The sequence below is a fragment of the Procambarus clarkii genome, chromosome 41 (assembly GCF_040958095.1).
Source record: "Procambarus clarkii isolate CNS0578487 chromosome 41, FALCON_Pclarkii_2.0, whole genome shotgun sequence".
NCBI classification, from domain to species: Eukaryota; Metazoa; Arthropoda; class Malacostraca; order Decapoda; family Cambaridae; genus Procambarus; species Procambarus clarkii.
Window position 1 is genome coordinate 17,156,544 of NC_091190.1, and position 22,550 is coordinate 17,179,093.

A 22,550-nucleotide genomic window follows, 5' to 3' on the forward strand; every position below is an offset into this window, starting at 1 on the left:
TATTATTATTATTATTATTATTATTATTATTATTATTATTATTATTGAGAAAATCCGTTGAAGCCGTGATGAAGATTCGAACCTGTGCTCTGGGTATTCCCATAGATTTTTTTTTCAGTAGTAATGCATGAAATACATGCTGCTGCTGTTGTTCTCTTTTTGAGAAAATGCTTAATTTTCTTCCTAATTCCTCACATATATTGTTCATCTGGCTTAACCAATCTTTTCACATAATTAAATCCAATTCAGTGCTGTCGCCAGATAATTGAAATTTTTCCCACCAATAAAGCTGATTGTTTTAACCTTCTCAAATAACATAACACGTGTTCAAATGTTCACCGGATACTATGATCATTCTGCTACGTCCGCTGAAGAGTTTACATCCTCTTCATCCGTGGGGGGGGGGATACTATATTTACAACCTATTTATCCCAGTTTCAATCGTCTGGTAGCAGCATCAAATATTATTTAATATTGCCGAAATAATGTTTTTTTTTTGCTATAACTTGCAACAGAATGAGAAGGCATGAGAATCAGTTTTCAAAATATATATTTTATTTCATTTGTCGGTCTATGCTACCTACTTCAGATTCCAAATACTAAAATGACTGAATAGTACTACAACAAGTTGGTAACTTCTTGAAACCAAAAAAATATGCTAAATCAACCGATCCATCTCACTTTCTCAAGTAGACACAAATGCTACGATATCGAGGTAACTCCAGCAAGGTAAAGGAAGCTTGGCATTAGAAGGCTTCCAGACAAGGCATTCTTTTAGAATAATATGGCTGTAGCACAGCATATTATATATGCGTACTGAGGTGGCGAAGGAGCACACACCGAGCCATCACCTGTTTCTCCTGAAGGTCTTAGAGAGGGATGGCGAGCCAGTTCTCGAAGCCCCGCGGCCCAAGGGTGTCCGGGTGGACGAAGGGCGTGTGAAAGCAGTTGTTTAGGAGGGGATAGATGACGCGTCCGCCGGCCAGGTAGGAGCCCCAGAACCCGAAGGAGCCGACGGTCATGATGGAGTGGGAACAGGCGGCCAGTAGGGCCATGTCTTCTTCAGGGAGCGCCATGTCTGCAAAACATACTTATTCATCTTCTGCAGTATACATGTACATATATACAAACATATTATGGACCACAATTTTCCAAGATGGACTACAATAATAGAAACTCGTGTAAAGACCCACGATGATGGCTTTCTATACTACCATCGAGGGATTACAATGAAGGTATCAAGGAACTAGATGAATGACACAGGAACTTTAAAAAGTTCTAATAACCAAGTTATAATAGAGGATAAAATGACAGCAAACACTATGAATGAATACTTTACATCAGTGTCCACATTTGCGAGATTAGCCAACATCTCAATACCCACACAAACGCGTAATCAGGAAGAGCACTGATAAACTAAAACATTCAAAAGCTCTAGGTGAGAACGGAATTCAATCCAAATTCGTAAAGGAACTGGCAGATTAACTATGTCTCCCACGGAAATTCGTCTCAGACAACTCTGGATCAAGGAATAGTCCCCCCTAGCCCCGTCACCTCCTGTTTTCAAGAAAGGCAGAAAGCGCTCAACAGAAAACTACCGTCCTATCAGCACAACCTCGCATATCTGCAAGCTCATGGAGAGACTCCTAAGAGAGGGTCAATTCACCTGAAATGACGGTGTCAGGGGCGTTCTGAAGATGAAGTCGAACGAACGGGAGGTCATCCGAACACACCACGAACACCGGATTGCTCACTGTGGCCCGGTAACGATCCATGGCAGCGACGATGAACTCGACTTGTGGTAATTTGCACCGGAAGAAGCGCTACTGTGGACAGGAAATATATTAAAAGCTGTTCCCAGCTTTCAGGTGCGCTTGAGTGAGAGTGATGGCACGGATGGCTAGTGTTATGGAGAGGTTATGGGAGTGTGGTTGTGGTGGTTATGGGAGTGTGGTTGTGGTGGTTATGGGAGTGTGGTTGTGGTGGTTATGGGAGTGTGGTTGTGGTGGTTATGGGAGTGTGGTTGTGGTGGTCCATCGTTCATCACAATGAAACGAATTAAGTAAGTGCGTATGGGGGCAAGTAACAACATCAGCAGACTAACAGACGTTGTCACAGCTCGAAATGTCACAGTTTGTAATATCTCCATAGCTCAAACAATTATGTATTAGGGATAAGACCTACAATTAATATATAATGACTAACTGTAAATATATAGCTATTGAAATATAACATTCTCTGTAACTAGCTGACAGTATAATTATAAGGTGTAAAGGATATGATGAAATTGTTAATGAAATAATCTCCGTTGAGGTCTGATCTGAGAGGGCACCTTTTGTGCCCTCTGTAACCCTTTTTGCGCTACTGCTCACAGGATGAGTATGGGGGGCACAATAATCTATTCGACTCAGGCGGCAACAATAAAAAAACAAATAGCTTTATGCTATCCTATTTTAGCAACTTTGTCATAGAACTCAACTAAGTTTTTCAGGCAGGACTTTCACTGCATAAGTCCATGCTGACCTTTCGTTCAAAGTTTATTATTTTCAGGTGTTCAATCGTCCTCAACTTGATTACTTTGTCCTGCACTTTACACGAAATACTTCCCAGTGACACTAGTCTGTAAATAATGCCCCCCCTCTTTGTTTTTGAATATAGGGACTATATTTGCCCTTTTCCATATAGCTGGAAGATTTCCTGTCTCAAGTACAATACAATACAATACAATTTTATTTAGGTAAGGTACATACATACAATAAATATTTACAAGGATTGTTTGACTTATAGGTAGAGCTAGTACATACAATGCCTAAAGCCACTATTACGCAAAGCGTTTCGGGCAGTGTTTTATTGAAAGCTCCAGTTTGCCAAATAACGACAGGTTCTGAACCCATATAAAGACATGTTCTTTATATGGGATATAAAGTCTGGTCATTTTGATTTTGTTGCATATAAATCTTCCAGGTTTTTAGGGGGTTCCCTTCTTCTACCACGATTAACTATGTCATCCAGTGTTTCCTTTGGCCTTTCGTCTCACAACCTTGGTCTCTACGTTGCTTCTTTCGTGAAGATCCCTTGATTTTTTTTGTATGAATAACGATAAGGTTATTCACACACCTGTTAGTTTCTTTGTGTGTTCACTTGGCTCTTCAATCTGATCAGATGGTGTCTTACCGTTGTTTTACTCCTTATATGGCTATATAGCTTCCATATATATATATATATATATATATATATATATATATATATATATATATATATATATATATATATATATATATATATATATATATATATATATATATATATATATATATATATATATATATATATATATGGCTTATATGCTTCCATCGTTTAATTTGTTGTCTTCCCTTCCCTTCCAAGACCCTTCACTATCCACTGACCTCCATGTACCGCACGTAGTCGCCCCGACGAACATGAACGCCCACGAATGTGATGTTGTCGCCTCGCAACGCCCGCACTCGGTCCAGGAACGACGAAACCTGCAAGAAAAACGAACCTTTTTAAGACGACGACGTCTGTGAAAATGGCGAAGTCTAAGAGATCTACGACGTCTGTGAGATCGACGACGTCTAAGAGATCTACGACGTCTGTGAGACCGACGAAGTCACTGGTACCGAGCATATATCCAAAAAAGAAAAAAAAAGACTACTTAGTTAAACATTGGTTTACCATTCATGGTCTTTTCCCCCCTTCTGGAAATTGTGCTTCACATACGAAGCCAGTACATCCCGGTAACCCCAGACTTAGTGAGTAATTATCATTCTATCCCCTCAGCCCCTGGGATGACATTTTGGTTGTTTTCTTGTCCCTTGTCCAGAAGGTGTACTTAATGAGCTGGTCCCATAATTCCCTCGAGTAATTACAGAGTGATGAATATCAAAGATATCCGGTTATAGTAATTATTTTACCATTCAAAGTTTATATATTTAGGAATTGCTCGTCTTCACACTAAGGTCATATACCCTCTCTCTATTTATATATATATATATATATATATATATATATATATATATATATATATATATATATATATATATATATATATATATATATATATATATATATATATATATATACAAAATTTCTTACATTCTTGTATAGCCACTAGCACCCATAGCGTTTAAGTTTACAGTTATTAAGTTTAAAGTTCCTATATTACTTTCAACTGGTACACCTTCGGGTAAGATTTGCCCTCTCGGCCTGACACCTCAAACAGGCATTAAACAGGAGTGAAGAATAAGATTTCTCTAGGCCAACAGGATAACAAGACTTATTCTCATGGAAAGAATTAGTAAGATAATCCTTGCTTGCCTGCTTGGCCCCTTCCCCCCCCCTCTCCCTGCCTCCCTCCAGATATTCCGATCCATATTTTTTCCAATATTCCGAATAAAAATATTAATTCCCATGCAGGTAATGTATAGGTATTCCATTTCATGTGTAGGTATTTCCAACAGAAAGGCTACATAAATATTTATCAGCGTGAGAGTTGCGACAGATTTCCAAGACAAGTAATGTTAGCGTAGTTCATCCTTTACATGACGACAGAAAACGGTGATGGTACTTACTTTTGCCTGAAGCTCGGGCCGGATACGAAGGTTGCTTCGGATGACGTGGTGGTGGTCGGCAAGCATCCGCATCCGGTTCGGGTATCCTACCGGCGGGCATACTGTTATGATAAGCGGTAAGTCTTACACATACCCAGAGTACAGTTTAGTCACTTATTATGAACGCAATACCCATCCTGTGGGCGGTGGTGGACCCCCATATACCCATCCTGTGGGCGGTGGTGGACCCCCATATACCCATCATGTGGGCGGTGGTGGACCCCCATATACCCATCTTGTGGGCGGTGGTGGACCCCCATACCCATCCTGTGGGCGGTGGTGGACCCCCATATACCCATGCTGTGGGCGGTGGTGGACCCCATACCCATCCTGATGGCGGTGGTGGACCCCATACCCATCCTGTGGGCGGTGGTGGACCCCCATATACCCATCCTGTGGGCGGTGGTGGACCCCCATATACCCATCCTGTGGGCGGTGGTGGACCCCCATATACCCATCCTGTGGGCAGTGGTGGACCCCCCATATACCCATCCTGTGGGCAGTGGTGGACCCCCCATATACCCATCCTGTGGGCGGTGGTGGACCCCCATACCCATTCTGTGGGCGGTGGTGGACCCCATACCCATCCTGTGGGCGGTGGTGGACCCCCATATACCCATCCTGTGGGCGGTGGTGGACCCCCATATACCCATCCTGTGGGCGGTGGTGGACCCCCCATATACCCATCCTGTGGGCGGTGGTGGACCCCCATACCCATCCTCTGGACGGTGGTGGACCCCATACACCCATCAAACATATATATATATATATATATATATATATATATATATATATATATATATATATATATATATATATATATATATATATATATATATATATATATATATATATATATATATATATATATATATATATATATATATATATGTAAGTTCTATTCAGTTGTGTATGTGTAAGGTCTTTGAAAATGTTATATATGTCGTACCTAGTAGCCAGAACGCACTTCTCAGCCTACTACGCAAGGCCCGATTTGCCTAATAAGCCAAGTTTTCATGAATTAATTGTTTTTCGGCTACCTAACCTACCTAACCTAACCTAACCTAACTTTTTCGGCTACCTAACCTAACCTAACCTGTAAAGATAGGTTAGGTTAGGTTAGGTAGGGTTGGTTAGGTTCGGTCATATATCTACGTTAATTTTAACTCCAATAAAAAAAAATTGACCTCATACATAATGAAATGGGTAACTTTATCATTTCATAAGAAAAAAATTAGAGAAAATATAATAATTCAGGAAAACTTGGCTTATTAGGCAAATCGGGCCTTGCATAGTAGGCCAAAAAGTGCGTTCTGGCTACTAGGTACGACATATATATATATATATATATATATATATATATATATATATATATATATATATATATATATCGCAATGCCCCCGTTACATCTCCTCACCCTCGAGGATGAAGACCTTCTTGAAGGCGTTGTCCCGGTACTCGGCGACGGCCCGCTGGAAGGTGGGCTCGAGGTGGCTCACCATGTCGTTCTTCAGGTAGTCGGGGTCGACCCGCTCAGCCTCGTCCATGTCCATAGCGTCCATTAACAGCTCGTTACCTAGCAAAGGAGGGAAAAGAGCGGGGGGTGGGGGGGAATCATTAGGAATTCAGTAAATTGGCAAACTGATATAGTGGCAGGTGATTCTAGCACGAATTTTTCCCCCTGAGAAGAAAGGTTTTAAAAATGAACTCTCCAAATTGCACAATTAATGGACCTGATATGTTTTTTCTAAAGTACATCTTAGCATCTTCTCGACTCTGACATTGGTTAGGAGAAAGTAAGGTCAAGTAATTATGATCAGATATCGCAAAGTTGTTACAGTACTGGGAAGTCGTTATATGACACTGGGAAGGGATATGAGGATATAAGGATCTGGGATAGGACACAGGAACGGAATGGTGCCCAACCACTTCGGGGGAAAGGCCGGTCGGGGGTTAAAAAAACACTTGACCACTATCCATACATTTCCCTTTTTCAGAGATGGCTGCTTTCCCCAAACTCCACACTAAATGATTAACCTTATCTCTAGCCTTGTGTTCTTGCCAATTGCTCCTGCTGGACAACTCTCTTGTCTGTGGGGACTCTCAGTGTACATGTTTGTCCCCTGTACATACCAACCCAGCCTTGTCCTAGCATCTTCAAGTACACTTTCACTCTAACTGCTAACTATCAGCGAATCACGCCGTCAGAACTGTTGCAAGCCTTCTTATCAACGCAGGAAACTAATTTCATCAGATTCAATCTAATTCAACCTCACTCCCTATGTGTATCTTGATTTAAACAGTTACATAGTCTGCCCGGCACTATGGCGCCTTGCGGTAATTACTCACATGATTTATAATAATAATAATAATAATAATAATAATTTTATTTAGGTAAGGTACATACATAAAGAGATTTTACAAAGTTTGTTGGCTTTATAGATAGAGCTAGTACATACAATGCCTAAAGCCACTATTACGCAAAGCGTTTCGGGCAGTCTCTCAGTTCGGGCAGATTTACTCTCTTTTGTTTCTGCCGCTCACTGTGGTGAACTCTGCCAACAGTTCTGTTAACAGGCAGCTATAGAGCTTCGTGAACATATGAATATATAAACCTGTCCTCAGGGATGATGGCACTAGTTCTGCTAACAATTTAATATCTAAAATATAGATAAAGACAAGGTCAGCTGCTCGTATTCCAATTGCTTATGACAGGTAAGGTCAGGTGGCCGGGGGCTCCCACTACACACTCACGAGAGGTGAAGGTTTGGTGAGCAGACGAGGAGTCACAATAACGTGGCTGAAGTATGTTGACCAGACCACACACTAGAAGGTGAAGGGACGACGACGTTTCGGTCCATCCTGGACCATTCTCAAGTCGATTGTCGATTAAGTCGTCAAGTCTATTAAGTCTCAAGTCGATTAAGGTTAGGTGTCCATGTTCCACAATTCCTCTCAACTGGAACGGGTGAAGTGGTCAAGTATTCACAGGAGTTCAATACTACTCCATGCTCTACTTCCTACAGGCCAGCACACACACACACACAGCACCGCTCCTGTGCCAGGTAAGTCCACTACGGGCTCACCATAGCCCGTGCTACTTGCCCCGCTCCTGTGCCAGGTAAGTCCACTACGGGCTCACCATAGCCCGTGCTACTTGGAACTTGTTTCGAGTAGCTGAATCTTACACAACAACAACTACAGGCCAGTCAGCCTCTCGTGACTCCACTACTCACTCACTACAGGAAGCGTCAGGTGTCCAGGAGCCACGAGCGACGAGACTCTACCGAAGATGTGCTGGGTGACGGCGACCGTGGCGGAGTGGCTGCCGTGGAAGGTGAGGGCCGTGGCGTAGCTGTTGAGGCAGTTGCCCAGTTGACCCATCGTTGAGAACACCATCAGTGGCCACCGCACCCGCGACGTGTTCGAGAACGCCTGGTTACCCAAAGAAAAATGTTTAGAAATGCATTAGAAAATCTATTCTGCATATTCCATCTCTTCCTTCCTGTTCACTCCAATCAGCGGCCGACCTCAAATACATATTTATCCATTTTATCCTGCTGTTCATTTTAATTCATAAAGGGGGGGTTGGCGGTTGCATGGAATGAACATTGGCCTTTGTTGATGAGGACGGGCTGCTATATTTTCATGGAAAGGTATTAAACTATGCTTTCCAGATTATCTAACATGTATACTGTATGTATACACATCACAGGGAAATATGTTAAACACGCCAATTAAGGATATTTCAAACAATGTAATTTTTAATTTACTCTATAATTAAACCCTTGAGTTGATTAGGAATTTCTGCCAAAATTATTTGCAATTCATTTTATGAACTTAATTTTATTTTCCTTCCTGTATGTTTCACATTAATGTATCATTATGAAGTTTAGTTATGTGCTCTAAAATGGCATGATACAAATTGTGGTTGATTATGCATAAGATTGACAGGAAACCATCAATAAGGCATGTACTCACTTCTTCGTAATGAAGATAGTCTTTGGGGTACTGAGCGAGTCCCCCCTCACTGCCGCTGGAGGCGGTGTTGTCCTCAGTGCGGAGTCTCCCGAGGTCCCTTCCCTCTTCTCTCACAACATCTTGAGCGCTCAGCTTCTCCTTCGTGTCAGCCGACGACAAGGTCTTCCCGCCGGTCTTTGCCAGCACCTTGTCCTTCAGGCCGTCCATCGTCACCATCCCCAGCTGCGTCACGCCCTTCACCACCTCCTGCTGCTTCCCCGCCTCCTCCCGTCTTGACCCTGTAACACAGGAGAAGTAAACGACGCGCTTCGGCGGGAATAACTCACTTGGCCAATATAAACCATCTCAACTCTTTCTTTATAGCTATTACGTTAAATTTTTGATCATACGACAATTCTGATTTGTAAACATATTATACGAATCATTAAAAACATGAACCTAACCTAGCCTAGCTTAGGTTTACAGTTTTTGACCCACAAGGCGCGAATAACCACGTTTTCTATGACTCGAGCATAGAAAACGTGGTTGTCTGCGAGCCGCTATGACGCAAAGTACCCAGTATCAGTATCAGGTCTTGGGGGGGGGGGGATTTTAGCATCAAAACACTCAGTATTATTTAAGAAGACAGGTTCTTTTGACATGTTTAACACAATGCCGCAGTATATAGCTTAGAAGATATATGGTATTCGTTTGCTCTCCTATTTCTTTCACAGTGATTTCTCACCATCCCACGAGATGAAGGAATGACAACAGAGACAATTAAACACTGATAATACCATAGACGAGTATATGGCTCAATAACCACATCCATAATCAATCCATAAACGACCCCTCTTCCCTCCCTCTCAATAAAGAGGCAATAACACCAACAAAAAATATATATATTACACAGACACATAATAAAGCGACAGCAAAAAGACTTACTGAAGCCTCTCTCGATGTTCAGTGGGACCAGGGAGCGGTGAGGGTACCTCCTTTCCAGCTGCAGGACCAGCAGGAACCAGGAGAGAGCCGCCATGCACAAAAGCCAGCCCGTCAACCCAAATATACCTGTTCTCGACCTCGCTGCAATGACTGAAAAGAGGTACGAAAGGAATTGATTTTGATGTTGGCCAGACCACATACGAAAGGAATGTTATTTTGGGGAGTGTATATGCTCTGGTGCTCCGTTTAATACGTTTTCAATTGATTTTTACTTAAGTTAATCATCTTGAAATGGCAAGAGACATGTGAGGAACCTATAGCCACACACACACACACACACACACACACACACAAGGCGTCCGATTGAGCAATGCACTTCCACACTGACAGGCTCAAGTAGATGCAGCTGCTTAGGAAATGGTTCTGGGTGATGTGGGATTTCATGTGTGCTGTTTTTGGGATTCGACGTGATGCTTTGGGATTCTTTGGGGTGCGTTTGGCATTCCATGAGGTGCTTTTGGAATTCTATGTGGCACTCTTGAATCATATGCGGTACTCTAAGATATTCTGTGGTGCTCTGTGCATGCTCTAGAGTTTTATGAGATGCACTTTAGCTCTCTAGAAGGGCTTTAGGATTCTATAGAGTGTTCTAATATGCTATGGTGTGCCATGGGTGTGTCTTTCATATGCTCTGGGGGGCTCTGGTGTGGTCTGAGGAGTGCTGAATTAACCTGTCAGGTGCTCTGGGGTGCTATATATAGTGTTCTGATACTGTTGGAGGCAAGGGTGACCACAGAAAGTCTGGACAGATAATAATTACACTCCGAGAAATTCTAAGGTTCACCACACTACATACCGAACACAAATTGAAAAAAAAAGAAAATGTGGAACTCTGTTTTTATAAGCAACAAATTACAAAAAATGACATTGCCTTGATCAGGCATTGTAGACATACTTGATGAGCCAGACATACTCATACTGGTCTCACCCGGACCAGGTGTAGGCTGAGTTTAAAGCCTGTTTACCAGCCTGTTCACCAGCCTGTTCTCCAGCCTGTTCACCAGTTCACCAGTGCCTGTTTACCTGTGTGGCATCACGATTGTTCAACCTGTCACCATGAATGTGTGTGTTTGCAAACATACACAACACAGACACACACACACACACACACACACACACACACACACACACACACACACACACACACACACACACACACACACACACACACACACACACACACACACACACACACCTACACACACAGTTTCAAATGCAGATATGATAGAGCCCAGTAGGCTCAGGAATCTGTACACCAGTTGCTTGACAGTTGAGAGGCGGGATTAGAGAGCCAAAGCTCAACCCCCGCAAGCACAAATAGGTGAGTACACCCCCACCCCCACCACCGGCAACACACATGAGCGAGCTTTAACACAAGGAAAGTTTGAGCCAAAATTTTCGGCAGTACAGTTGGGTGAGCAGATCAACCCTTTGTGGGGGACGACTGGCGCATCTCGCACCTCCTCCTGATACACACACCCACCCACACACACACATCTTCTGATACCCACCCACACACACCTCCTGATACCCACCCACACACACCTCCTGATACCCACACACACACACACACATCTCCTGATACCCACACACACACACACACACACCCACACACCCACACACACCTCCCCGTTACCGGTACCGGAGGGGGTCAGGCGAAGCGCATCACTATACAATCATCCCTTACTGGGTGTTAATGATTGTTACCATGCTTAAGGTACGGCAGTGTTTGTAGCGTCCGCGTGACGGTTTGGCAACTGCTATCAACGCAATAATTGACCTGTCAAGCTGACAGTCACATATATATGTGTGTGTTTGTATATGTGTGTGTGTGTGTGTGTGTGTTTACTATTTAGGCCTACAGAATGCAGGTATTAGCTCCTGGACCCCGGACCAAGGGAAGCAGGGGTGAAGAGGAGTGAAGACAGCCCGGGGGGGGGGGGGGGGAATTGGGTGGTGTGGTTGGCCTGGGGGGGAGGGGGGGGAGGTGGGTGGTGAGGTGTTCCTGAAACAGACTCAGAACCCTGTGAGCATCATATGACCTTCATGAGCAACCCATCATCATCCTGCACCCCCCTTCTCCTCATCCCCCTTCCCCCCCCCCGACACACGAATTCCTCCACCCCCCCTGCTCCCTCACCTCTCACCTCTGTTTTTACCATCCTCACCACACAGAAAAAATCTCTCTCCCCCCCCCCCCCCCCTCTCTCTCTCTCTCTCTCTCTGTCTCTGTCTCTCTCTCTCTCTCTCTCTTAATTTCCAAATAATTTTTAGAAGAGACCATTGCAAAGGCAAACTAGCCTAATTAACATTCTATATATCATCACAAATTCTAATTGCCAGATTAGAACACGAAACCTCTGCTGTATTTGTGTTTAAAAAATAAATTATTGTATTCACTAGTCCCACTTTAGTGTTATTTTTCACACCTTGTTGCATTGACCTTTTTCGTTAATGTCAGCAGATTCCGCTACTCTTATGCGCTCCGTCGCGTTGTTTCACTCCTGGCGAGACTGAGAGTGTCCGAGTGCTCTCAAGTGCGCCCCCCAAGTGCCTACAAGGGCCTATACAAGGGCCTTCAAATGTGTCTCATGTTATGCTCCCAAGTGACCGAGGGTGAATCATGGTGGGTAGGGGAGTATTATAGGCCAGTCGGTGTCGGCCCAAGTGAAATTCTTGAAGAAATATTGACATTTATGGAGATTACACCTCTCTTCCCCCCCCCCCCACCTGCCATGCGATTTTCAAGATGTTAGATCTGAAATTTTTGTTGTGTTTTCCATAGAGTTGCTCAGCTGTCACAGAGCTTCGTAATAATATATTTTCTTAGAGAGGGGGAGAGAAAGAGAAGGAAGAGGAGAGGTAAAAGTAGGGAGGATGAAGAAGGGTGAGAAAAATAAATAAATCACAATATTATTGTTAGTAATGGAGAGATGTATCGTTAAGAATGATCAATATTAATGTTAATATTCTTGATACACACAGAGAAAGTAATCACACTAACGTGATGTATCGACAAGAAAATCCATAGCAGCCGCGCTGAGGGCTCGAACCTGCGCGGGTGGGTGTGCCCACGCCCCCCCCCTCCCCCAGACAACCAGGCCACGATACGGGGTCAAAAGGATTGTAACTTGTAACAAGATTGTAACCTGGAGTTGACCTCCAGGTTACAATTCTTTTGATCATGTCGTGGCCTGGTTGTCTGGTCGGCGTGTGCGGAAGAGCACCCACACACCCACAGGTTCGAATCCTCTACCACCGGCTCCTACAGATAGTCTTGATCTAAGTCTTAACATTGCAACTATTAATGACAAAACTTTTAATGTTAGTGGTAAAACACTATGATTGCAACCTCCATGATGCATGATTGCAAACTCAATGACCTGAAACATGTTCAACGTTGATTAACATAGATCAACTCTTGTGGCGGCCCACCGACCCATCCCAGCGACCCTGGCCTCAGAAACGTCATATTAGAGCACGAAATTAATTCACTAGAGCCTGAAATTGGCTCGTTTTATGCTTAATTATTGGTGAAGGGCCGCCACTGTGGAGGTGATAGATAGAGAAACATTCATGAAAGATGCCATCATGGCTGCCACCAGTGATGTCCGCGAGGACACGTTTTAAAACATTTACATTTACTTTATAAACTTTACATTTTTTTGACGTTGGGAAATCTTAGGAGGACGGGGAAATCTTAGGAGGACGGGCCGGGTGCAACAGTGAGTCGTGGTGTCCTAACACTCGATCAGATATGATACGCAACAGTGATTGGCATGAGTTATCAAGGACGACGTGTTTCTAAGTGTTTCACTGGCGGTGCTTCACGCGTGTATGGTGACCGTCCAAGATCACTGAATTGTAGCTTGAATGACCTCAAATTTCCATTGCCAGCCTCTCCAACATTCTTGTCTTACCCGCCAACATTAATTTTCTGGCAGTCAAATGCATGCATGCATATAGAAAACAAAAAAAACAGACATATATATTTATACACATGGATAGACATAAATATTCGTCGCCTTCCCCTCAAAAAGAGAAGCGCATGCATTAACACCTCTCGTTATACTTGGTATACTCTCCACAGCTGACACTGTACGATGCAGCATTAGAGATCACAGCATAGACTGTTGTCCCCTTAGACCCGATGCCATCACCACTGTTCCCAGAGACAAGCACCTGTAGACAATAGCTCTTGTCCAGCATTTAGTTATGACTGACTTAACTGTGGTGGCGGTTTGGGTCCCACTCGTTTGACTTCCTTCACCACGTATTGGTGGCATAATATGCTTCAAAATAAATTAGACTGCCGATAATTGAGTGTAAAACTTACAGACGTCGTTATGGGGCTGTAACCGGACAGTTGTTAGTGAATATTAAACAGTCTTCAAGAGTTATCGTACTCTGGACAGATCAGACGATATTAGCACAATTGACGAACATCATAACAAAAAAAGATTAATGACAACGAAGTGGACATATAACCTTAAGAACTCACCAAGTGGTGGTGGCCCCCGGGGCATGCTGGAGATCCACTTGTGTCCTCTTACCCGCCGCCCTTCGTCACGGCCGCCAGCAGCAGCAGCAGGAGGACGGGAGGAGAAACTCAGCTGGCTGTCACTACCGTGCGCGCGCTCATCATCGCTAATGTAAAAATTGTTGACCTGAATCACTTACCCGCCACCCGGCACGACCCTGGTGGGGCAGGCCACCAACTGTATCTTGTTGTATGTTGCTTCTGCAGTGTAGCGATTAACTGTAGTTTGAATATTACTGTAACTCGTTAGCGGGTTGGCTGTGTCTTCTCGAATATTGTTTTATCCACTGTACCCGGCGGTACTCAGTTCTACCCTCGACCTGTCCTATACTCAATTATCTGTACCTGTGTTCACTAAACTACTGTACCACTATGCAGCTTACCATATCTAAGTGTACCCCCGTCACTGTACCCGTGCTCTGTACTCCAACTACTGTACCCCATCCACTGTATCCCATTAACTGTGCAGTGACTCCTACAGCGGCGCTGGACACTTGTGCTGTGGGCTCCGTGGTTGCGGTCGCCAGCAGGCACCTGACGTCCTCACCTCATCCAGGAAAAACAGTCAGAATATTCTCCCTGGTGAATATTCTGGCCTCGTAGCCTCGAATAAGGGGCCTCGTAGCCTCGAATAAGGGGCCTCGTAGCCTGGTGGATAGCGCGCAGGACTCGTAATTCTGTGGCGCAGGACTCGTAATTCTGTGGCGCAGGTTCGATTCCCGCACGAGGCAGAAACAAATGGGCAAAGTTTCTTTCACCCTGAATGCCCCTGTTACCTAGCAGTAAATAGATACCTGGAAGTTAGACAGCTGTCACGGGCTGCTTCCTGGGGGTGGAGGCCTGGTCGAGGACCGGGCCGCGGGGACATTAAAAAAAGCCCCGAAATCATCTCAAGATAACCTCAAGATAACCTCAAGAAGAAGATGGTGTGTTGTATGTGCTGATGAGTTCCCACAAGAAGAAGATGGTGTGTTGTATGTGCTGATGAGTTCCCACAAGAAGAAGATGGTGTGTTGTATGTGCTGATGAGTTCCCACAAGAAGAAGATGGTGTGTTGTATGTGCTGATGAGTTCCCACACTCCAGCGGTCCCTCATCATGCTATCTTCTTGAGATGATTTCGGGATCCGGGATAAATTATAGATTATAAATTTCGGGATTAGTTATACGCTTAGTGTCCCCCGCGGCCCGGTCCTCAACCAGGCCTCCACCCGCAGGAAGCAGCCCGTGGCAGCTGTCTAACTTCCAGGTATCTATTTACTGCTAGGTAACAGGAGCATCAGGGGGAAAGAAATATTTTGGCTATTTGTCTCCGTCTCCACCGGGGATCGAACCCGGAACCACCTCAGAACTACGAATCCGAAGCGCTGTCCACCCAGCTGTCAGGCGCCCTGTCAAGCATGCTGCTTGAATATCTGTCTTATAAATCTAACTAAATTACTATTATAACATCAATAGAGAAAAAAACAAAACACTCGGTTCTGCAATATTCAGATAAATTAGATAATTGATAAAAGAATCAAATTTTAGATAATTGATAAAAGAATCAAAATTTAGATAATTGATAAAATGATCAAATTTTAGATAATTGATAAAAGGATCAAATTTTAGATAATTGATAAAAATACTCGTATAGCCTAAAATGTAATAGGCTACATTTGTTTCTTAAAAAAAAAGAGATAAAGGGATTCGCTAATCCGTGTTTGCTGTCTCACACCCACTGGCAGCTACCAGCAGCCGCCAGGCTCCTGTACTGACAGCTGAATACGGCTCATTTGCCTGCCGGGTTGAGTCAGGTTGTCACAGGCCCTTTTAGTTTGCATTAAATTCTCACACCTAAACAAACGTCCATTACTGCCACAGTTCTCAATAACACTCGTATCTATATATATCTAAATGATAGTGACCTGTAACGGAACAGATACTTTAATACATAAAACTGCCGTTTGTAGCCTGAGCGTAATCGAGCAACGGGCAACTGTTGGCGTTGGTGGCGTTAAGGGTGTACGACGGGGGGTGAGCGCTCCGGGCAGACGGGGTGTGTGAGTGAGTGTTGCTGGTGTTGCGGCGGGTGTTGTGGCGGGTGTTGTGGCGGGTGTTGCAGTGGGTGTTGGTGTACCGTGGGGGGGAGGGAAGGAAGGGATCTTTAGCTGTGTATAGTGAGTTTACCAGAAGCGACGCTGGTATACCTCGGAGGGAGAGATACATTGGGACTGTTAAATTCGGTTTCGTTTGGTGAAAGGCTTGGCTGCTTGAGGCGCTCACGGTGAACTTGCGTCAGTGTGGCTAAGTGTTGCAGCCACCACAGTAGTTGTCAACAGTAGGTGGATAGACGGTTTCATTTGCAACTTTGAGTTTGGTTCCTTGAAACACAAGGGTGTGAAAAAGTTGCTCTGGTGGTAGAGCAACTATTTGACCAAGTTGATTTGACCACCAGTCCGTTGTTTTGACCACCAGTCCGTTGTTTTGACCACCAGTCCGTTGTTTTGACCACCAGTCCGTTGTTTTGACCACCAGTCCGTTGTTTTGACCACCAGTCCGTTGTTTTGACCACGAACCCGTTTTTTGAACACCAGCCCGTTGATTTGACCACCAGCCCGTTGATTTGACCACCAGCCCGTTGATTTGACCACCAGCCTGTAGTCTTGACCAGATGCCATTAACACAAGGCTGCTTTAATTACAGGTCAGGACACCTTGATTACAAGACACGTGTTGTGACCATACCCAAGCAGCGGGAAGAAGCATGAGTGAGTATAACGTTTACTCAAGAGATGAACAACGTTATGAAACGTTGCTCCGTTAAACGTTGCCTTCCCAGCTTTGCCCAGAGAGTAGTTGTGGTAGTTTAACTACACGTAACGTCCCAGTGGACACAATATCTAAGATTAACGTCGATTTAACGTTATTCAGATACAAGGTGTGTTTACCGTAAACGAGATGTTGTCTAACATTAGACTTTTTGTTGTAATTTTTTCCGATGCGACGTTTAATTTCTAATATTTAACAATAGCCTCGATGTATTTAGTCTTCAGACCCGATGTTTCGACCATAATCTCAACAGCTTGAGGAAAATATCTGACGTGTAAACCTTGAACTCGGGGAGTTGACTAATGGTTTAGTTTCTCCTCACTTTCATAATTCAAAGCTTTTCTTGCAACCAATCCAAATTTAGAGGCTGGATTGATTCATGCGACATAAATCATTTAATTGCTATAAACATGTATAACTGTATGCGCGTGTTAGAGTGATTGAATATAAATTCTCGCAATTTGACAGCAAAAAGAGTCGTGTTGTATATATATATATTGGCTTTTTGTCAAGCAGTTTCTAAACTTCTTCCCAAATTTTGACAGGCTGCCTCGGGATGGCAGCCTGTCAAAGCCAGGCGGGGATCCTTCAGCTTGTCAAAGGCAAGAGGGCCCCCTCAGCCTGTCAAACGAATGAGGGGCCCACCTCAACCTGTCAAAGGCAGGAGGCCCTAGGGGCCCCCAGAGTGATCCAATCTTAAAAAAAAAACACTGAACAAAGGTATCTAATTTCATACCAGGAGCAGACGGACTCTCTTTGAATCTATTTTAAATAGATAACATGTAATATCGAACAAATTATATTGGTGAAAATACGTCAAAAAAGCACAAGCAGACTATTTTTGTACCAAAGGAAGTTCACTGTTATATTATTTGGAAGATCTTTAGATGTGAGGAGAAGCCCTCGTGATGAGAGGAGATACAAAAAAGACTGTTTGATTCATCAAGGTTCATCTCCGGGTTGACAGGCAAGAGAACATCATCTTGCCGGAACCATCACCAGCATCAACAATGACGCTGGATATCAAGATGCTCCCTATGAAAATTCATTATTTTATACGTTTTGCAGGTGAGTCTTCCTGTCCCTAAAGTAAGTTTAGTAAAGTGAGCCACAGACATACTTAATTTTTTGTTTTCATTGCCAGAGTAGTGAATAAGATAAATTCTCTATAGAATAAAGCTATGGAGGTAGACTTCATACACAGCTTCAAGCTGTGGAGGCAGACACCAGACACAGCTTCAAGCTGTGGAGGCAGACACCAGACACAGCTTGAAGCTGTGGAGGCAGACACCAGACACAGCTTGAAGCTGTGGAGGCAGACACCAAACACAGCTTCAAGCTATGGAGGCAGACACCAAACACAGCTTCAAGCTGTAGAGGCAGACACCAAACACAGCTTCAAACTGTGGAGGCAGACACCAAACACAGCTTCAAGCTGTGGAAGCAGACACCAAACACAGCTTCAAACTGTGGAGACAGACACCAAACACAGCTTCAAGCTGTGGAGGCAGACACCAAACACAGCTTCAAGCAGTGAAGGCAGACACCAAACACAGCTTCAAGCTGTAGATGTCATGGACTTCAAACCCTCCCAATTGGCTTGACAGTCTATTGGCTGAGGAAATGGAACCAAGGACCTTAGACTTAGACCAAGACCCGCTCCTCATCTAGCACAATTAAGTAATTGTAACTAGAGTACATACACAAACATACACATGTAAACACAAACATACAAACGTAAACAAACACATTTATTAAAACATGAGACTGCCACAGGCGTTGCCAGGCACAACAAACATTTGGCTCCGTCACGCAAGGTTAACATGATACTTCCTGTCCCTCAGGTACCGGCCCACTCACGTCCTTCCTGCCTGTCATAGCCAGACAGAAGGGGGTGTCGGAACAGACAGTCGGCATGATATGGACAGTGCTGCCCTTCCTCAGGTGCGGCAAACTTCGAACTTTTTCAAGGATTGTAAAATATATAAAGTTTTCTTCGCTAATGTACCATCAAGAGCTTCTATATTACTCGTTCTAAATATATATATATATATATATATATATATATATATATATATATATATATATATATATATATATATATATATATATATATATATATGGTCCCTGTAATATCGTCGGGATTGCTCTCGACTCACCATCAGGAATTACGAGTTCGAGTCCCGGGCGGGAGAGAAATGGCTGGGCGCGATTCCAATCACGTAATGTCCTCGTTCAACTAGCAGTAAATAGATACCCAGAAGTTAGTTAGCCTGTTGTGGAGGTTGCATCCTGGGGAGGGTCAGTAATTCGACCATGGGGATGGGGGAGGGGATTATGACCTCGACATAAGCCTCCCATGTATTTATATACACTGACTGCCTGTCCCTCGACACAGTATATAGACATAACATTTTCTAATGAAAATGATCGCGTTTCCATAGGCAGTAAAATGTTTTAATTTCACTCCACTCAGTTCATAACAAAAATATAGATAACAGGTGTCCTCAGAGTCATCATTTATATTTTGTAAGTGCTACGGTCACTCTCTTTATCCCCAGCCCCGTGACCAAAACGTCTGCCGGTGCGATAGCCGACTGCTCGAAGGGACATCGTGCAGTGTTTTTAGGAGGTATCGTCGTGATGTTGGTAGCCCTCACGGGGTTATACTGGACCCCCGATATTCCTACACACTGCTTCAACGCTACGCTCATCAAGCCTCCTGGAGACTTCGCGGACTTGCAGAATTCTACGAACTCCCAGAAGGGTTCCGCGACCAGCAGCAGCACGACGCTCGACCATCTTGCGAAGCTTCACAACGGAGAAAGTGGCACCAGTAACACTGGAGGTTCCGTTTTGTCTAGTTACGGAGAGAACGCTGCCTCATCTAACCTCTCCATAGAACTCCAAGAACACGAGCTGTGTTCTTCACTCCAGGGACACATAGGTAATAACGATGATACAGTGACCGACAGATGTATAAAGAGTTGCATCGAAGACATACTAACGATGATTTGATGTGTTTTGATCGCATAAAGGCGGTAAAATGATAATGCATGATTGAGAGCATGACCCGTCATGCTCCAATTATTTCCCCCCATATGTATATCGCGCCATTGTGCGCTCTTCGTGTATCGTTTGATATGGTGTTCGCAGAGTACCTGTCTGCCGGGGAGCTGGCGAAGCGCTACGAGTTCTGGGGGTTGTTTGCGTGCCTCCTGCTGCAGTACTGCGGCCACGTCGTCGTCATCACCCTGCAGGAGACCGTCTGCTTCCAGATGCTCGGTTAGTTGCTGGCAGAGTCACAGGCTGACGGACGGACGGACGGATGAAGACACATTGACAGAATGCTTCAGAGAGACAGTTGGAAGAGAGGCAGAGTGACAACAAGATACAGAGAGCCAGATCGAAGGAAGAGATGAAAAGAGGCAGAGAGAGAGAGAGAGAGAGAGAGAGAGAGAGAGAGAGAGAGAGAGAGAGAGAGAGAGAGAGAGAGAGAGAGAGAGAGAGAGAGAGAGAGAGACGGAAGAGACAGTCTGACTGACAGATGCATGAATACATTGTTTTACTTCAAGCTTTCATCTTTCACTCTCATCATTTTGCTGTATTTTCTTATTTTTCATTATATCAGTTATATCTGTTGATTGTACACTAACAACAGTTGTCAGGCATAAAGTTATCTTCACCCTGTAACTGCAGGGCAGTAACGAGCACTGTGGTCTAATTGGACTAGAACGAGCGACGGTGAGGCCCTGTATCCAGTTCGTCCTCCTAAGATTTCCCCAACGTCAAGAAACTGTCGTACTAATGTGCTCTTAACGTAACCTATCAGAGGACCCAAAACAGAAAACGGGACTAGTATGTCCATCTGGCAAGCCGCGACCATTTTTCTAGTACGACGATTTTTGGGCCTTAGGTAGAGTATACGTCAAAATGCGACGTTCTATTAGGAGGACGGGTTGGAGAAATGGCCATGGCCAAGTAGCTGATATGTGAGAAAATATGACTGTGTGTGTGTGTGTGTGTGTGTGTGTGTGTGTGTGTGTGTGTGTGTGTGTGTGTGTGTGTGTGTGTGTAAACAATTACTGGTGAGGTTGAACAAGAGAAGAAGTTTGGTTGTGGTTGCAGGAGCTGCCCACCACAAGTACGGTCAACAGCGCCTGTGGGGTACTGTAGGCTGGGGCCTCTCTGCCATGGTATCTGGAGCCCTCGTCGACTGGTACTCTAAAGTAAGTCACACACACACACACACTCACACACACACACTCACATACACACTCACTTCTAACGTAAACACTCATTAAAGTAGCCTTCCCTTTCCTTCAGTCCGGCATGGGCTCCACAAACACCGACAAACACACACACATACACTTTATCTGTGCTTTCCAGCGATCAAAACATGAATAATTTTGGCGCAAACTTTGTTTCCCTATTACTTCCGGCAATGTTATATTTGTCCTGCCTCATAAATATTTCCGAAGTTTGACATAGCAAGAACAGAGAGCACGAACGAGCCTTCTGCTTCGTGAAACGCAACCCGTAGTTCAATAATGTAGTAGAAGAAGGAAGAAGAAGAAGTACGTACATGAGCCACTTGCCGGGTGCCTTTTGTTGCAGGGGCTGCATAAGAAGGACTACTGGCCCGCTCACGTGTTGACCGCGGCGTTCCTGCTCACCGACCTGCTAGTGGTGGGTCGCCTGCGGTTCTCCGTCCCCGACAGGAAGATGACACCCGCTGCCATCCACGGGGCGCTGTGGCGTCCTCAGGTCCTCCTCATACTGGTGAGACAGCTGCCTCGGCCCCGTCTGCCGACTTTTGGGCGGGAGCGGTGCTTGGCGTGCTGCTCCCGCTTGCTTTCTGGGGCGGGTGGGGGTGGGTGGGGAGACAGAGTACGGCGTAATTCTTCACTGTGAAGAAGCAAAGTTGTGAAGGATGATGTCATGTGGAATCTCACTTCTCTGCGCCTATGTCGAATTTTCGTTTCTTGTAAGGTGTTCCATTTTGCTATATATATAACACCCTACAATGGGTTCATCTCTGTGTTATGAGTTCTGAGATTGGCTACAGAATTATTTCCCTCCTGGTGGACGCTTCTTATTAGAAAACATACCTGGCTTGCAAATCAGACTAAATATTTAGAGAAATATTTGTGTATATGGCAACCCTGATCTAATTATCAAAAATGTTGTGTAAATAACTTATGAATCAGTTTAAACGTCCGTCTCTCTCCCCCTCCTTCACTATTTCTTAGTACCTCAATCCCTCTTCCCCCATCCCTTATTATTTAAATCCCTCCCGTTCCTTCCTCTCCTCATTACCCAGTATCCCTACCCTACTTCCCCCCTCTCCCTTCTACCTCTCACAAATCCTCCTTCACGAAGAACATCTAATCCCATCTCACGCAGGCGAGCATAGTGATCATAGGCTCAACCTGTGGCATGTTGTGGACCTTCCAATTCCTGCTGGTGGAGGACGTGGCCCTCCTGTGGGACCCGGACTTCCCGCATCTCAAACTCCTGCTGGGGCTGTGTCAGGGAGTCCAGTGCTTTCTGGCCGAGGTTCCCTTCTTTTTCATGGCAGGTGAGTTCTCATCGAACTGTGCG

At 44.5% G+C, this 22,550-nt stretch overlaps 2 protein-coding genes across 6 annotated transcripts in view; one reads left to right on the forward strand and one right to left on the reverse strand.

Annotated features, from left to right (window-relative positions):
• Positions 1 to 264: 264 nt before the first annotated feature.
• Positions 265 to 14,717, reverse strand: LOC123761082 (galactoside alpha-(1,2)-fucosyltransferase 2). Of its 2 annotated transcripts, XM_069339425.1 has the most exons (9): positions 14,099 to 14,714; positions 9,538 to 9,687; positions 8,614 to 8,891; positions 7,869 to 8,067; positions 6,050 to 6,208; positions 4,593 to 4,678; positions 3,408 to 3,506; positions 1,667 to 1,823; positions 265 to 1,078 (listed from the first exon to the last, which is right to left on the reverse strand). In XM_069339425.1, exons 1-9 carry the CDS (start codon positions 14,121 to 14,123, stop codon positions 870 to 872), a joined length of 1,362 nt encoding a protein of 453 aa, XP_069195526.1. In that variant the 5' UTR covers positions 14,124 to 14,714; the 3' UTR covers positions 265 to 869. The 2 variants fall into 2 exon arrangements, with proteins under 2 accessions (XP_069195526.1, XP_069195527.1); XM_069339426.1 differs by lacking the exon at positions 265 to 1,078 and having other exon boundaries at positions 1,699 to 1,826; positions 14,099 to 14,717.
• Positions 9,566 to 22,550, forward strand: part of LOC123761080 (major facilitator superfamily domain-containing protein 6) — a 15,664-nt gene continuing 2,679 nt past the window's right edge. The window contains exons 1-8 of one of the 4 annotated variants that reach the window (XM_045747006.2): positions 16,177 to 16,239; positions 17,826 to 18,014; positions 18,791 to 18,890; positions 19,508 to 19,893; positions 20,103 to 20,231; positions 21,075 to 21,175; positions 21,564 to 21,728; positions 22,353 to 22,527. In XM_045747006.2, coding sequence (XP_045602962.2) covers positions 17,957 to 18,014; positions 18,791 to 18,890; positions 19,508 to 19,893; positions 20,103 to 20,231; positions 21,075 to 21,175; positions 21,564 to 21,728; positions 22,353 to 22,527 — 1,114 coding nt within the window. In that variant the 5' untranslated portion in view covers positions 16,177 to 16,239; positions 17,826 to 17,956. Of the gene's footprint in view, positions 9,698 to 16,176; positions 16,240 to 17,491; positions 18,015 to 18,790; positions 18,891 to 19,507; positions 19,894 to 20,102; positions 20,232 to 21,074; positions 21,176 to 21,563; positions 21,729 to 22,352; positions 22,528 to 22,550 lie in introns of those variants that run through there. The other 3 variants (XM_045747009.2, XM_045747004.2, XM_045747011.2) reach the window with 3 other exon arrangements.

Coding starts and splice junctions, on each gene's coding strand:
- LOC123761082 (XM_069339425.1), bottom strand. CDS start 14,123: ATGCCCCGGGGGCCACCACCACTTG. Junction 6,209..7,868: donor CCTGACGCTTCCTGTAGTGA/GTGAGTAGTGGA, acceptor CTCCTTTGCTAG/GTAACGAGCTGTTAATGGAC. Junction 1,824..3,407: donor ACTACGTGCGGTACATGGAG/GTCAGTGGATAG, acceptor TGTCCACAGTAG/CGCTTCTTCCGGTGCAAATT.